The 16,724-nt window shown below is 28.9% G+C and overlaps 5 protein-coding genes across 7 annotated transcripts; 3 read left to right on the top strand and 2 right to left on the bottom strand.

The window, feature by feature from the left end:
- Positions 1-1,952: 1,952 nt before the first annotated feature.
- LOC128953656 (SWI/SNF-related matrix-associated actin-dependent regulator of chromatin subfamily B member 1-like) lies at positions 1,953-4,158 on the top strand. Of its 2 annotated transcripts, XM_054299167.1 has the most exons (7): positions 1,953-2,190; positions 2,252-2,484; positions 2,655-2,917; positions 2,992-3,158; positions 3,229-3,419; positions 3,473-3,640; positions 3,739-4,158. In XM_054299167.1, coding segments are annotated over exons 1-7 (1,098 nt in total). In that variant the 5' UTR covers positions 1,953-2,115; the 3' UTR covers positions 3,740-4,158. The 2 variants fall into 2 exon arrangements, with proteins under 2 accessions (XP_054155142.1, XP_054155141.1); XM_054299166.1 differs by lacking the exon at positions 3,739-4,158 and having other exon boundaries at positions 3,473-3,644.
- A 1,819-nt stretch (positions 4,159-5,977) lies between these two features.
- On the top strand, positions 5,978-8,173 carry LOC128953658 (meteorin-like protein). The gene has a single exon (XM_054299169.1). The coding sequence runs from the start codon at positions 6,902-6,904 to the stop codon at positions 7,886-7,888; it is 987 nt and encodes a 328-aa protein (XP_054155144.1). The 5' UTR covers positions 5,978-6,901; the 3' UTR covers positions 7,889-8,173.
- Positions 8,174-10,967: 2,794 nt separating this feature from the next.
- Positions 10,968-12,201, bottom strand: LOC128953659 (ADP,ATP carrier protein 2-like). 2 transcript variants are annotated; one of them, XM_054299171.1, is made up of 3 exons: positions 12,093-12,201; positions 11,480-12,027; positions 10,968-11,414 (listed from the first exon to the last, which is right to left on the bottom strand). In XM_054299171.1, the coding sequence occupies exons 2-3, from the start codon at positions 12,024-12,026 to the stop codon at positions 11,062-11,064; spliced, it is 900 nt and encodes a 299-aa protein (XP_054155146.1). In that variant the 5' UTR covers position 12,027; positions 12,093-12,201; the 3' UTR covers positions 10,968-11,061. The 2 variants fall into 2 exon arrangements, with proteins under 2 accessions (XP_054155146.1, XP_054155145.1); XM_054299170.1 differs by lacking the exon at positions 12,093-12,201 and having other exon boundaries at positions 11,480-12,035.
- Positions 12,202-12,469: 268 nt separating this feature from the next.
- LOC128953730 (UDP-GalNAc:beta-1,3-N-acetylgalactosaminyltransferase 2-like) lies at positions 12,470-14,534 on the top strand. Its single transcript, XM_054299250.1, has 9 exons — positions 12,470-12,943; positions 13,005-13,103; positions 13,185-13,379; positions 13,473-13,557; positions 13,626-13,809; positions 13,881-14,006; positions 14,065-14,224; positions 14,282-14,338; positions 14,409-14,534. Exons 1-9 carry the CDS (start codon positions 12,470-12,472, stop codon positions 14,532-14,534), a joined length of 1,506 nt encoding a protein of 501 aa, XP_054155225.1.
- A 12-nt stretch (positions 14,535-14,546) lies between these two features.
- Positions 14,547-15,694, bottom strand: LOC128953657 (2-oxoisovalerate dehydrogenase subunit beta, mitochondrial-like). Its single transcript, XM_054299168.1, has one exon. The coding sequence runs from the start codon at positions 15,643-15,645 to the stop codon at positions 14,596-14,598; it is 1,050 nt and encodes a 349-aa protein (XP_054155143.1). The 5' UTR covers positions 15,646-15,694; the 3' UTR covers positions 14,547-14,595.
- Positions 15,695-16,724: the final 1,030 nt, after the last annotated feature.

Below are 16,724 nucleotides of genomic sequence, written 5' to 3'. Positions count from 1 at the left end.
TTATTAATTCTTTAAATAATATATAAAATATATTTTTAACGATAAAATATTAAAATATAATATTTATTTTTAGTTAGATTTACTGTAATTGTGTTAAATAGATTTATTATATCAATAGTTTAAAAACTATAATTATTTATCATGTAGAAAAATATTATATGAATAAAATGTAATTAATTATTAATAAATCATTTTTTAAAAGATAAAACTTTGTTTTTTAAAAATGACATTTTAATTGTTTGAATTAATTGTTTGTATTGAGCAAATTATGTTAAGTAAATAAGATAACAATATACCGGTAAATGTATTAATGTTTGTAAAGTATGTTAAATATTACATAAAATGTAAATAATGTAAAATAATTGTAATGTTTCGGTTAAGTGATTCTCAATTGTATATATCAATGAAAACTTAATTCAAACAATTGTTTCATATTGTTTCATAAGTATTAGATAATCAGCTAATCTTATAAAAAAAATCGTATATCATTTTATAGTATTTAAAAGACAACTAATTCAGTATATATTGTATATACAGTATATATATATATGTTTTCATTGAAAAAAACAGTGAATGTTTATATGTTTGAGACATTGAAATTGATTGCTTTAAAAATTATAAATAACTTTTAATTTATCTTTAAAGCATAAACCATTTTAATCATTTACACAATCAAAGCATCACTATTTGTTTAAAATAGTATCTATTAATAACCTTATTCTTGAATTTCAAATGTATTTTTTGTTAATTCAATTGTTTTGAGATAAAAACTATAGTAAATGATAATATTTGCCAATTTTTTCCCCAATAGTCAGAAACAAAAACTTTCGGGCGTTATATAACTTATATAATAATAATTATAATAACGTATTATATAAATACAATACATTTGTATAATGTATAATACATAGAAAATAAAAATACATCTAATTATAATAAATAAAATTTTCAATATTAGTATATAAAAAATATTTTGCAAAAGCATTAATTTGAAACCGAAAAATTAAAAATATTAATTATATTGCTTTTACTTATTGTATTTTAACAAACAGTAAAATGATTGCAAATAAATTAAAAAAATTAAAGGAAATTTGTTTATAAAAATTAAGTTTATTTTTTGCAATTTGTCTACTTTGGCATAGTTTATATTATTTTTATACTCTAGGAATTTATTTGTTATTCAAAATAAAATATATATTGTATAATATCATTGTATAATATATCTGTCTCAGAAAAATTTTGTATTTAAAAAATAACATTTAAATAAATAGTTTTTAGTAAATATTTTATTGAATAATTAAAGGTTTATATTAAATATATTTTATATTCTCTAATAAATTATTTCAATGAATTATTAGTAATAATACATATTCACGAACTCCTCTCACGAACTCACGAAATGCATTCTAAGAGTCTGTCTGTCTGTCTGTCTGTCTGTCTGTCTGTCTGTCTGTCTGTCTGTCTGTCGGTCGGTCGGTCGGTCGATCGGTCGGTCTGTCTGTCTGTCTGTCTGTCGGTCTGTCCCACGAGGACATAGGTTCGAATCCAGGCTCCGCTAAAAATTTTTTTTTGATTTTTTTTTGATTTTTTTCTTTTTTAAGTTAAGGAGTTCGTATGGAAATGCTTTTAAAGCATTCTCAACTGGTTTCAAAATGTTTTTATTGTTTGGAAAACATATATTTTACAGAATAATTCAGTACTTTTATTAACAATACTATTTGTATCTTAAATAAAAATATTGAAAATATAGTAAAAAAAATAAATTCAATTCAATTAAAGTAAATTATAGATTATTTTAATTAATTTGAATAATACTTCACTTTAAGTAAGCTTTCAATTATTGAATCAAACATTGTGTGAGCCGGCAATGCACTGATAATACAGAAAATACCTTTTTAATGTAGTTATTACTATGTCTTATAATATATTATTATTATATGTAAAAAGGGAACAAAATAATGATAATAATTGAACAAAAACTTATGTATAAATGGCGTTCAAATGATTTGATCGATAGTTAGCATTGAATGTGATTTAAATGATATCTAATTAAAAATATTTAACACTTGATTATTGTGACCAAAATTACCGAAACACTTGTAGTGTTGGACAACAATGCGGACATTTGGTGAGCGACCGACGGCTTTCCAGTTGGAAGAGAATGGAGATTATTATTACATCGGATCTGAAGTGAGTGATGACTTGGTTTTGTCTTAAATATAGTTTAATCCAATGATAATTGTGATGACAGGTCGGTAACTATATGCGGATGTTTAGAGGATCTCTCTATAAGAGGTATCCTTCGTTATGGCGCCGATTGGTTAGCGTTGAAGAGAGAAAACGTTTAAATACATTAGGATTGGGTCCGCACTCGTTGGCCACTAATATAACACTTCTTAAGTCATCAGAAGTGGATGAGATCTTTGAGGGAAGGGATGAAAAATATAAAGCAATTTCCATCAGTTCAGAGCCATCTGTTCAAAGGTTGACAATTATAAGCTAAACTTTATTATCATTTATGTCTTAAAAAGATAGATAAAAACCATTGATTATAATTAAATGTACTGTAAATTAATATCATATATATATTTATATTGTTATTATTGACACTAATATCACATAATTTGTCTAATATTACATTATTGTTGATAAAGAGAGAGCAAATCAAAGCGATCCAATTGGATCCCGACGTTACCAAACAGTTCCCATCATTTGGATGCCGTTCCCTGTTCGACACCAATCAGTCGAAGCCGTATATCACACAAAAAGGTGCGAACCTTTCCCCTTCTGTACGATGACTTGGATCCGTCACTCATTCACGAGAATGCCTCTCAATCTGAGGTTTTGGTTCCCATCAGACTTGATATGGAGATTGAAGGACACAAACTTAGGGATACATTCACTTGGAATAAGAATGGTTTGTCTTATTAAATGAAATACCTATCAAATGTGACTTTTAATGATATTTACCACTGTTTTTGACATAAATAGAGCAAACTATAACTCCGGAACAATTTGCAGAAGTTCTTTGTGATGATCTCGATCTGCCCCCACTCTCCTTTGTTCCGGCTATTTCTCAATCAATTCGTCAACAGATTGAGGCCTTTCCTACAGATAATCTTTTGGAAGATTCAACCGATCAAAGAGTGGTTTTAAAGGTTTTATTTATAAATAAATCAATTATTGTTAATATTAGTTAACAATTACCGGCATCTCTTTCATTGATAGCTTAATATACATGTCGGTAATATATCACTTGTGGATCAGTTTGAGTGGGATATGTCCGAGAAGGACAATACACCCGAACAGTTTGCTCTTAAACTGTGTTCTGAGTTAGGCTTAGGCGGAGAGTTTGTCACTGCTATTGCTTATAGCATTAGAGGACAGTTGTCTTGGCATCAAAGGACATATGCTTTCAGGTAATTTGTCAGAAAAGTACAATAATTTAAAGGTTTTTGTTTTTTATTACAAGTGAGGCGCCGTTATCTCAAGTAAATGTTCCATTCCGTAACCCATCGGAAGCTGACCAATGGTGTCCATTCCTTGAGACACTAACTGATGCCGAAATGGAGAAGAAGATCCGCGATCAGGACCGCAATACTAGAAGAATGAGAAGACTGGCCAATACAGCGCCGTCCTGGTAGTCATCCTTAGACTTTAATATATTTGTTGATATATTTGTATTGAAATTGATTTACTAATCGTTGAATTTATACATATATTTGTTGACTTTCACAGAATGCCTCACAAAATGAAATCATAATTTAGAAGCTTTTCATTATAATTATGCTTTTAGTCAATGAGTTTGCATTCATTATTACCACAACTTCCTAATATTCATTCATTGCAATCAAATAATTCATTCATTCGCTGCCATTAATACATGATATCGATTAAGACTTGACATTGCAATCATTGAAACAATCATTTTGTAAGTACCGGTAATCCTAACTCTTTGCAAATCCTTTATATTTAAATGTTTGCTTCAAATCATTTGCTTTCAAATCATTTTTATTTGTCTATCATTAACATAATAATTAAATTATTTCATTTTGGGAACTAATTATTGTATTGTATTTTTAACTAAATATGTTTACAAATTTAATTCAATTGAAATCATATGTATTTATAAATCTATTATTATTTCTAATTAAGGTATAAATAAAATCATTTTTCATACAAATGTTTGATATCTTTCCATTGTTTCTATAAATAAAGATAATTGTCGTTAATTTGGTGGTAAGTTATTTAATAATAACAAGACATACGCCTCTATTGACACTATCATAGATAGCATCGCTGATGACAGAGGCGCCCCTCTCGTAGAAGAGGGCGCCCACCACTACCACGATTGCGGTGGTCGACGTCCGCGCAAACACTGTCCGATATAAAGATGACGCCAATGGCATACCTGACCACACAATCAATCAATTATCGTATTTATGATTATAGTTATCATAATAGTTATGATAATACTTACTGAGTATTAACCGATTGGATCCAAACAATCAACAAATTATTGTTAATTTAATAAACAATTCAATTGAATGTAACACTAAAATCAACATTCAATTCATAGACTATGTATTAATAACTTGTATAACAACTAAATGTTAGACATTTTCTCATATTATTTGTTATTATTTAACTAAAAATCACTTATTATAGGGAACTTTCAGTTAGTATTTAATTGTTACGTTATATTTGAATTTTTTAAAATGATGTCAAATACTGTAGTAAAAGCAAATAACGTTATATTTTTTTTAAATGTGCATGCTCAATTAGATAATTATTTAATTTATACATTTAACTGTATTTAATAAATAAAATATTAATAGTTATAACAATTCTATGAAATAATTGCATAATATTTAAAAAACTAGTTATATCTGATTAAAAATATTTTATATAAAAGTAATTTAGTCTAGTTTTTAATTAGTTTTTTTGTCAAAATTGCTATCAGTGTATTATAATTTATAAATTAAATAGTTTAACAGTGTACCTGGGGCAAAGTTATATTTAATTAGGTTATTGTTTTAAAAATTCATTTTCAGTTCAGTTAAACATTACACACTATGTCCATTGATAATGTATTTTATCAAAAATATTTATTGCCTCCAAATTATAATCTAAGAAAAATATAATTTATTGAAAATGTCGACAATTTTTAAAAATTTACTGTAATTGTTATGTAAAAATAAAAAATAAAACTTAAGATACAATATATATGTGTAAATAAAATATAGTCTCTTTTGAAATGTTAATCTCTGTATTTTGTTTTTTGATAAAATAATTCAAAGAAATAAAATATGGAAAGTGTCTAAAAAATTGTAGTTTATATATAAAAGTTTGTTTTTTAAGTATCACTAATCCAATGAGGAATTATATAAAATAATATTATATTTCAATAAGTTTGTTGACTCAAAACATATGTAAATGAAATGTTGATAAAAAAAGTTAGTGAAATAAAAATGATAATAAGTTTTAGCATTGATTTATTCAGCGATTATAATATATAATATATATGTAAGATATTATATGTATGTATATTATATACAGTATATATGGTGTTTGAATGTATGGTTAGTGTATAGTTGAGGTCATGAGATGTCGATATATAGTGAAGAGATGGCAAAACTGGAAATGTTTGCAGTGTTTGTGTGATGTCTGTGCTATAGATCGTCATCCAGTGCTGTACTACCAGTTGGTGAGCGCTTACACTAAGAGTCAGACCTCATGTGAGCCTTGAGTCGACTACTGGACCACTACTGCTATACTGTACTATACTTAACAGTGGTTTCATTGAAATCAATGCCATTTTGTTGATAATATTGAATATATATTTGAAAAGTTGTTTGTGTTTGTCATTACTAGCGATCATCTCATGAATGGTTTTACTAACAAAGCCATAGATTAGTAAATGAATAGTAATTTAATTAAAATGTATTTATTGTGAAAACTATTGATTTAAAGGATTAATATAATCAACAAGTTTTCTATGAAATCACAGCAAACTTATTATAAACTATATAACAAAGTCGTGCTTTTCATTGGACTGTTGCCTATCGCTTGTTCCTCAAGTGGATCGCATACCAGTGCAGCCAACAGTGCTTACGGTGTCTAATAAAACTTAATATCAAGTTATAGCTCACTATGAGAGGCATTTATGACTGTCTTCGTTGAAATCAAACACAAATGGGAACCACTTTATGATGTTATGTATGCATCGCTTATATGGATTTAAATGTGTGTCTAATGTGTTGCCAGTCGTGCGCCTCATTTGCTTCGGGCGCTATTGTCCTCAAAATACAACTATAGCTACAACTACAACAAGTGCTAACAATAAGACTTTTTCACTAACACCACACCACACAACACATCCATACATCTCAACCATCAACTTATAAATATATTATTTTAAATATCAACTATTAGTGAAATACCAAACTTTTTTTGTAATGTTATGCTAAACTAATTATCAATTCAATATTAATGGCAAGTTTTTTGATGTCATACAAGAATTAATTTTGAAAATTGATCCCATGTTAAGAAAAGTTGACTTAAACTATAAAAATAAGTGAAAGAAGTGCTGATTATATTGATGGCAAAGTTTATTGCTTTTCACGTTTAAAGTCATAAACTTGTCATAAAAGGATTTTCTGGTGAAGACATTGGCTATAATTGTTTAGTAGAGAAGCCATCAGTTGTGAAGTGATGACCTCCTGAAGCCTAGAAACAGTGCTATCAATTGCTGAACAGTGCTCTCATTGTTTGCCATTCAATACTTGACTTTTTATATCATTTCAAATGAAGATGTGATTGCAGTGATTGTGCGGTCTTTCACTTAATTAATACTTTATTTGTTTGATGATTACGTAAATCCATTATTCAACGACTTTTTATGATAACAACAATGAAGTTGTCTTCTTGTTGTGTATTGACTTATTATAAGACAATGTCTGCAATAGTGTGGATGACTTTGCTATTGATTCCATCAATAAAGTGTTTGCCCGTTAGTTATACAGCTCTTAATTATCAACAAATTAGTGATGTCTGTGATTGGGAGGGCAGCGGATCCATTGAGACGGACTCGGATCGAGTCATTGTTCCCGTATATCTTCGTTGTTCTCACGGAATTGTTAAGTGGTTGTACCCGAAGGGAGGACTACGAGTTGTATTAAAACACGGGACGTCTGATAAAGAGTTTAGGGGTTGTATACGAGTGGCCAGAAATACAAGCAAAAGTGTCCGCATGTATGTTGAAGGCAACCAACAGTTACACAAACTTTATGCCTTTGATGACAATAAAGACATTGATCTCTTAAGATGTTTTGTATCAAACAATGGCAAGATTGCAATATTCGTTGAGTCTGAGCCCTCACTATCTAATGATCTCATATACAAAGACTTTGTTAAATTCAGTTATGACTTACAAAGTGTTTCATCAAAAGAAGAGCTCATTACCGATGATGAAGAGTGCAAACCCTGTGATGACAATCAATTGCTTTCGCAGTACTGTACGAGTGATTTCATAATTGAGGGATCAATTAATTCTCTCTTTCATAACAAGCCATTAGAGCGTTCAGAAGTGACTGTTAGAGCGCATCGGGTCATCAAAGACCCGGTGGACAACACATATCAAACATTAGGACATAATAATAGTGTATCAGTCGATGCCATCATTAGTCAGTACGGGATTGTCAAACACTATACTATTTATCGACCGCTCAGATGTCGGACCAAAGCTGGTTCGGGAACTGAATTCTTATTTATTGGTCGATGGCTTTTGGGAAGTCCTGTCATCTCTTGTGCGCCAAAACTGGAACATTGGAAACATGTTAAGAGTAAAGCTCTGGAGAGCGGAACAAATGAGTGCCAATTATTTTGATGACAACTCTTGAGCCTATCATCTATAGGTTGTTTAGTCAGTTAAATGTGGCAATTGATGCCATCGACGCCATACATGAGCCCTAATGTTAATTAATGTTTATTCAAAGCAATATGTTGTGTATAATATGTAAATAAATTGATATTAACTGCCAAAGCATCTAATCTTTCAATTGAATCAATTGATTTGCTCTATACTTATATTGCAATTGTAATACAATACCAACTCATATATACATACAGTATATATCTCTGTAATAGTCTGTATATATAATATTTAGATATCCGCTGAGGATATGTGTTTGTTATCATATTTTTACAACTTATGTGTAATATGTATAATATATAGTTAAGTACTTGTTGTATATATTATTTGATTTATTACAAACAAATTTCTAGAGACTTATATGAATATTAAGATAATATATATATATAAACATTTTAATAGAAATATATAGACACATAAAAACAAAAATATTTATATTTATGTACATTATTACATATATATATATATATCTAATTTACTAAATCAAAAGATATATTAACATTAAATCAAAAATTAAAGTTTGTATTTATATTTACTAAGAGAAAGTTGTTATTAAATTATTGAATAATATGTTGTATTTTTAATAAAAATAAATTTACTTTAATTATAAGTGTTTGTGTCAACTTATTTAACTTTATTTTGATTGAAACATAGTGTAAGTAAATCATTTGATAACATAAATCCTTTGCAACACTTTTGTAATAATAACTATCATATCAAATGATACAGTATTATCATTCATTATAAAAATGCATTTTCATGTTTTTCCAATCAAATTATCAAAAAACACTACATTAGTGTACTTTTGCAATGCTCTTCAAATTGATTTCTACATGAAATTGCAAAAAAATATGCTATTTATGCCTGATTTGCTATTATTTAATCACATCATTGTACTGTAATATTAATAATTGTAAATCACACTTCAAAATAAAGTATATTATAACTTATAATTTATAAGTGTAAATAAAAAAGTTATAAAGTTTAAGTATAACAATGTTTATATATTGTACTGTATAGGCAAATAAAACAATAATTGTAAGTTTAAGTGAGTAAGAGATTAATTGACTAAAAATATTATGATTTATATATATATTTCTATAAAGTTATAGCCAGTCATCTAAGTTGAAGGAACGGCATATTTGCTGTATTATATAATATGCAAACTTTGATTATTTGAAATACAACCCTATTATTCATTTAAAACATATCTGAAAATAAATTGTTTAGTTTTTTTTATTACTAAATCATTTATCAATTGAAGACATTTTGCAAAACTCTTTTGGGAGGGAAAGGGGAGAGAGATGTGCGGTCTGGTTGTTGGGCTATTGAGGCCCCACAGGAATAAGTGGTAGAACTTGTTTTGCCTCCAAAATAGGTTAAACTGAAAATATTTTTGAGTTTAGTAAAAAAAATTGCCGGTCATTATAATAGCTATATATATACTGTATATATAACTTATGTGTATATATTCAATGCTCTATACGATATAAATGCTGAAACATAATGACTGAACATTTTTATTGATAATACCAACGATGGCCTCATATATTTTAATACATATTGCTGTTTAAAAAAAAACATTTGAAATCTTAAAAGTTTTAAAAATTTTAATAGAATTCTCAATTATAGTCACAAAAATATTAGAAAGCAATCAAACGTTTATTTCAATAAAAAAATCTAACTATAATTTTAATATACTATATATACAGTACTGTATATAATGTATAATAAGATTTATACATTTGATAAATTTTTGTATCCATTCATTTGCAGTCAAACAATAAACACAAATACAGCACACAATAGATATCCTTAAAGGCATTACTCTGTAATTTAAGAGTTTTATATGAAGTTTATATTTAAGTAATCAAACCAAACATTTATAACCTATAATAGGAAAAAAAAATTATGAATATTATAGAGGAATGCAATGCATAAGCATTTGTAGTCTAAGATTTTGAATATATTTCTTCATAGAGCTGTCATTTGAGTGAAGATTTGCAAGTTTTTTGTTATTGTTTTGGTCAACACAAAGAAGAGTAAATTGAAGAGAGAGAGAGAGAGAGAGAGAGAGAGAGAGAGAGAGAGAGAGAGAGAGAGAGAGAGAGAGAGAGAGAGAGAGAGAGAGAGAGAGAGAGAGAGAGAGAGAGAGAGAGAGAGAGAGAGGTATCTGAAGCAAAACCGGTCCTAAACGGGCCAAACCTTAAAGTGGGAGTTATATTATAGATTGATGTTTGAGCCCATAATACAAGTCCCGGTGCTTTTCATGAGTTTCTGTAAATAATTCTTAACACAAATCGTCAAAGAAGTAGTTATAGTGGTCGTACTGGCGGTGAGCCTCACTCTATGCCCTGCTATCCCCTGAACCCCCTTTGCCTTTATTACAGTAAACTGTAAATCGATGAGTGGTATGGGGTCTACCAGAGCCAGTCTGCAAAATAGCAATAGTTATGGTATTAACCGTAACGATAGAAATGCAAAGAAAGTGAATTGAGATTATAATTGAAGGCCTGAATGCCTGAAACACTCTGAGACCCTCTTTATTGGTTTTGACGACGACTCCAACCAAACCAAAGCCATTGACCGTATCGTCTCAAAGGGTCTCAAAGGGACTCAAACTATGTTTCGGATTATATTCAGACAACAAATACACAGCACTTGTATTGATATTTTGTTCAACAGTTGATCTGATGAACAAACAAAACTAGTTTCACACTTTCAATCACATAAACCACTGAAAAACTAATTCAATCGCAAAATATTTGAAAATCTTTTACTCGTTTTCAACCAAAACTACACTTTTATCCGATTGTTCGCTAAATTATTCATTCATTTAGATTAACGATAACTTTATCCATTGATTCGCTTCTTTACTGCATTTATTTAAAACAAATAATATCTATATATTTCAATTACCGTAAATACTTATCAATTGATTATTTATTAAAATTTTTAAAATACAATATAAAATAAAATTGAAAATTAACATCAAATGTGAGCAAACATTAATGACTAAAAATTAGTGTTACATTTGACTGATACAGATAATTGACATTTATTTGGGTTTTTAAATCAAATTTAAGAGTAATTTACTAAATGCATGACTAATTGATTTCAAGTATTAGCTAACCCAACATAGTTTTGAACTCATCGTATAAGACCAGAACCAATGCACCGCCAGTGCTCCTGAAGACGTTAGAGAGAGCACCTCTAAAGAAGGCCTTTGAGCCCTCGGTTTTGGCAATTTTGCCCCAACAGTGGACAGTACTCTTATACATCCTCTCGTTCTTAGGCAGACCCGACTGCATCATCATTCGTCGTCGTACTGTATCAAAGGGATACGAAACTATACCCGAAACAGTGGTCACTACTTGCGCGATAAACCATGAGATGAGTAGTGGTGTGTTTTTCGGGTCCTCAAGCATACCCTTCGCGGTGTCGAATAAACCGAAATACGCCGCTCTGTAGATAATAATACCTATAGTTTAACAAACCATTTGGTTAGATATCACGAGTTCATAAATAATCACTAGTAATGTAAACCTTGAACCGAGACAACGAATCCTCTGTATAGACCAACCAATCCGTCAGATTTATACACTTTGACCAAACAGTCACCTAAACCTTTAAACTGTCTGTCGGTTTCAGATTTGCCGATATCTGCGGCCAAACGAGTTCGGGCAAAATCAAGTGGATATACAAAGCACAGGGATGTGGCACCGGCTGCTCCACCCGACGCAAGATTTCCCACAAACCATCTAAAGAATTGAGTGTTTTTGTCGACGCCTCCCAAAAATATCTTCTTATATTTATCTTTGAATGCAAAGTTGAGGGCCTGAGTCGGGAAATATCTGATAACATTCGCCAGATTTCCTCTCCAGAAGGACACTATTCCCTGTTCTTTGGGAATCCGGACGAAGGCATCGATAATACCCTTATATCTCTGACTTTCTTCTATTTGTTTGGACACATGTTGGACCTGAAGAAGTAATTTGACTCTTTCTATGGGTGCCATCGCTGTCTTAGATATGGCTGCAGAGACACCACCGGCTATGAAGTCTTTAGCAAATGAGACGGCGTCCACAGGCATACTGTCCATCAAATTTACAATTTATCATTTAGTTTATGTTATTAAAAAACAATTTATTATAATTACCTTTTAATTAAATTATCTAAACTTTAAGAAATAATAATAAATGTAAAGAAAATTAAGGAAAAGACAGGAAAAGGAAACAAACGACAAAACTGTTTGAATTTACCGTAAGATTGTATTAAATACTGTATATTAAGACATATAAGACAAGTGTAGTGTTTGTTACAGTTATTTAAGTCAACCGCCAAATACTATACGATATTATTATGTACTTAATGTTATACAACCATTAGTGTGTCAGCCATTGTCACATAATATATTTATATGATTAGCTAATGGAAACTATAGATATGTTTTGTGTATCATATGTTTTCAAATTATAGTAATTTATTGAATGTTTTTTTATTTATTTATAAAAAAGTTTTGATAGTAAAGTACTTATGGTTTCAAATAATTATTGTTTAGTTTATGTTATAATTAGTTCAATAATCATATGTTTGTTCAGTTATTTTGTGGTAGTCTTAGTCAATGATCAATCTCTTGACATCTTTGATAACAATTACCACAAATGTTCACTAAATATATTTATTGCAATACTTTCGCAAAGAAGTCATTTCGACAAAAGACAAACATTGAGACAAACTTGGATTCAGACCATCGATGAGATCAATAGAAATAATTCATTGATTATATCATCAAATCGGCAATTATGTGACATCAAAGTGACCGCGAAGTTCATCATCGGACACAAGGACTGTCCGATTCATCGGCTGTATCGCCAAAATGATTATAATTGTCATTACAATGAGCTGTTGATGACAGAGACAGCCAATGATATAAATCTACAAGAAGTCCATCATTTTGCCGACAGATCTCCATCTGATACACAGATATTTCGTGGATTGAGTTTTGTGGTGAGTTTGATCACCGATGATGTCTTGTAATCTACTGATTAATATGAAATATTCAAAACAGATAAGACATACAATAGTTGTGACCAAATTAGGGATTCATAAGACTTTTTTAAACGATTATCAAAATATTACAATTGTTTTACTGAACGCCGCAAATAAAGTAATAATTAAATTGAATTAATTATTTTTTAAATACATTATAAATACTGTACTTTAAATGATTATAATTTTTTAACTAAAGGATATAATTGTCAGCAAAAATATATCGATAAAATCAATTAATTTCAATAATAATTATTACGAAACTATTGAACCAATAGTCTTAGCCAAAGATTTTTATGGATTGCTTATAATAGACAATCAATTGATGACTTTTGATGACAATAACCAAATAAATATAACATACAATCAAAATGGATTTATTCATATTTTGAGGGTTTGTTTAAATGATAATATTTTATATTTTTAAAAATATATAAATTATTTACAATTGATTTTCATGTTTAACACATTATTGTACATATTGTAGGCTTATTATGGATTCACTGATTTTGAATCCATTTCATATAATCCACAGCTAATTATTGGACCAACTTTTACATACAAAGTATTTGGTAAATAATATTAATTTAGTTTAATAGTATTGAATTGTATGCAAAATAATAATAATAATAAAATTTAGATATAAAAGCAATTGAATTACTTATAAATTCTCAAAATGAGACTCAAATCCAATGGACTAATGAATTGATAAGAACTGAGAAGAGTTTGGCTCAAGAAATTGCTGTCAATAATGATATACTAGTCGTTGAAACCATTGATGTCTATAGAAATTTAGTCGAAAAAGTTATTCAATCTCTTCAATTGTAATACTTATTAAATACTAAACAATAATTGCCTATTGATTACAATTATATATATATTTGTATACTATTAGTACAATTGAATTTTTTAACGGATTAACACATTTTGTGAAGACCGACGATGACTGCTATTTGAATATTATTAATATAATTAAAGAATTAATTGAAAATAATCGCATGAAAAATGTTTGGTTTGGAAAGTATGTTATAATTAATAAAAATTTTTATTTAATATAAAATAAAATTCAATTCAAATAGTTTTAGGAGAGTTTGGCCGTTAGACTATTGGGGCAAATGGGCTGAAAATGAATACGAGTCTCCTATATATCCAACATTTGCTTGTGGTTCGGGTTATGTATTATCATCTGATTTGGTTAAATGGATATCATATAACACACATTATTTGCATAGATTTCAAGTAATTATTTTAATATAAATAGTTAGCATTTAATAATTTAAATGATTTGTTGATTAGGGAGAAGATGTTTCAATGGGAATTTGGTTATCAGCTATTAAACCAATTTATAAAGATGTCATTATTTTATCATTATTTAATAATTATAATCAATTTATGATATAATAATAATATTTCTTTATTTTAGGACAAACGATGGTTTTGTAACAATAGTCAGATCAATATGAGTCATGGCTTTAGTTTCCCTCAATTAGATAAACAGCAAATTATAAAAATACATAAATTCATATCAAATCGTAACAAAAATACTTAATAAAAATACATTATATTTAATATTATATAATTTATATATACTGTATATGAGGATAAAAATGTTAAAAATTGATCAATTTTTTAACTGAATCGAAACATTTCCACTTATCGGGCAAATAAAAAGGTTCAAAGATATGTGGGAACGGTGTGTCATAACCGCAGACCCGATGTATGGGTGCTTCGAGATGTAGAAAGCATTCCTTTTGAATCGTTGCCGCAATTTCTGCGCCAAAACCCGCAGTAATGGGCGCCTCGTGTGCTATGAGTACTCTTCCCGTCTTTTTAACTGAATTAATGATAGTTTGTTTATCCCACGGAAGGACTGTCACCAGATCTATGAGTTCACACGAGACGTTCAGAGTATCGCTTGCCATCTGACAGACCTCATGTAAGACATGCACTTGAGTTCCCCAACCAATGAGTGTCACGTCATCGCCTTCAACCAGCACTTCAGCTTTGGACAGTGGAATCATATAGTCTTTGAGTGGCACCTGTTCTACAGCCAAACGGTACAGAATTTTGGGTTCAAAGAAAATACAGGGATTCTTATCTCTTATGCAACTCAGAAGCAATCCCTTGGCCTGAATGGGTCCGCGAGGGATAACCACTTTAAGTCCGGGACAGTGGGCAAAGAAGGCCTCAACACTTTGTGAGTGATACATAGCTCCGTGTCCTACAGCACCACACGGAGCCCGAAGTGTAAGAGATCCGCAATCAAATTGATTGCCTGATCTGTATCTAAACTTTGCCGCTTCGTTGACAATTTGATCAAATGCAGGAAATATATAGTCTGCAAATTGAATTTCCCCGATGGCTGTGGCGCCCGCAGCGGCCAAACCGATACCAAAGCCAGCAATTCCTTGTTCACAAAGTGGTGTATTAAACACTCTGTCTTTGCCAAACTTGTCTTGAAGACCAACAGTGCATCGAAATACTCCTCCAAATGCCACGTCTTCACCAAATATGACAGACGAAGGATCATTGGTTAACGCAATGTCCAGAGCGTTGTTCACGGCTTGGAAGAGATTCATACGAGTCGTATCACCCGATTTGGTGGACGGAGTCTGAGGATTGAATGTGAAGTGAGTCATACTTCGGGTCACAAAACTCATTGACAAACATCTCTTCCCTAATATTTGTCTAAAAGTATTATTAAATTTATTACTTAATAATAAACTCATTATTCAAACAATTTATTGATTTTTAATTTATAACAAATTTCAGGAAACTTTATATACAATATTCAAATAAATTTATAAATCATAACATATTATAACATTTAAGAAATAAGTTTTACAAAAATAAAAAACTTTTTAAATAACTTTGAGAGTAATATAAAGTAAATCACATAATAATTGATCAAAATATCAAAACTTATTTATGATAAATACATTTTAGCAGTAATTGATTATTCAATATATTTACCAAAAATATGATTAACTTATATATGATATAAATTTAATGAATAGTATTGTATGTATAACTACTGTAAGTCATCATTCAATTCATTATTAATCAGTTTTGTCTCAATTTATTAATTAATACAACATATCTCTATCATTGATAACCAATATCTATAAAATAGGAAAATTATATTTTTCTAGATTTTATTTGATAAACTAAAAAACAAATAATAAATCATAAAAATTAAAGTCAAATGAGAGTCATTTAAATAATAGATTTGACAATTAGTAGTAAACATATAGATATTAATAACTAGGATTTATATGAAAATACCAGTAAAAATCAAATTAACAGTAATTTTTAAATAATTTTTTAGTCAAAAAAAAATATTAATTCAAATGTGATAAATAAGATTATAATGTAACGAAAAGTACAGTAATAAAACAAATTTAGTTTTATCTAAATAAATGAAAATTGTTTATTTAAATAATGTTAATAAAATTACTATTCTATTTAAACTACTATATACTTAAATATAATAATAATTATTATATAGAATAATTTATATTAATATTTCAAAATAATATCTACAAATTGTAATTAAAAAATCCTATTTTATTGGGTACTAATTATTTAATATCTACAATATTACTGTTCAAATCAAGTTTATTAAAAATACATAGATATATCATAGATTATAAAATACATACAAATAAAAATTAAAACTCCTCCTCTAAGCATTAAACGTTATAATATCGCGCCCATATATATTGCTGTTAACTATAAA

This window comes from Oppia nitens, unplaced genomic scaffold (genome assembly GCF_028296485.1).
Source record: "Oppia nitens isolate AA-2021 unplaced genomic scaffold, nextdenovo-longstitch-racon4-pilon3 scaffold23_pilon_pilon_pilon, whole genome shotgun sequence".
NCBI lineage: Eukaryota > Metazoa > Arthropoda > Arachnida > Sarcoptiformes > Oppiidae > Oppia > Oppia nitens.
The sequence above is the reverse complement of the archived record's forward strand: the minus strand, read 5'-3'. Positions and strand labels throughout refer to the sequence as shown.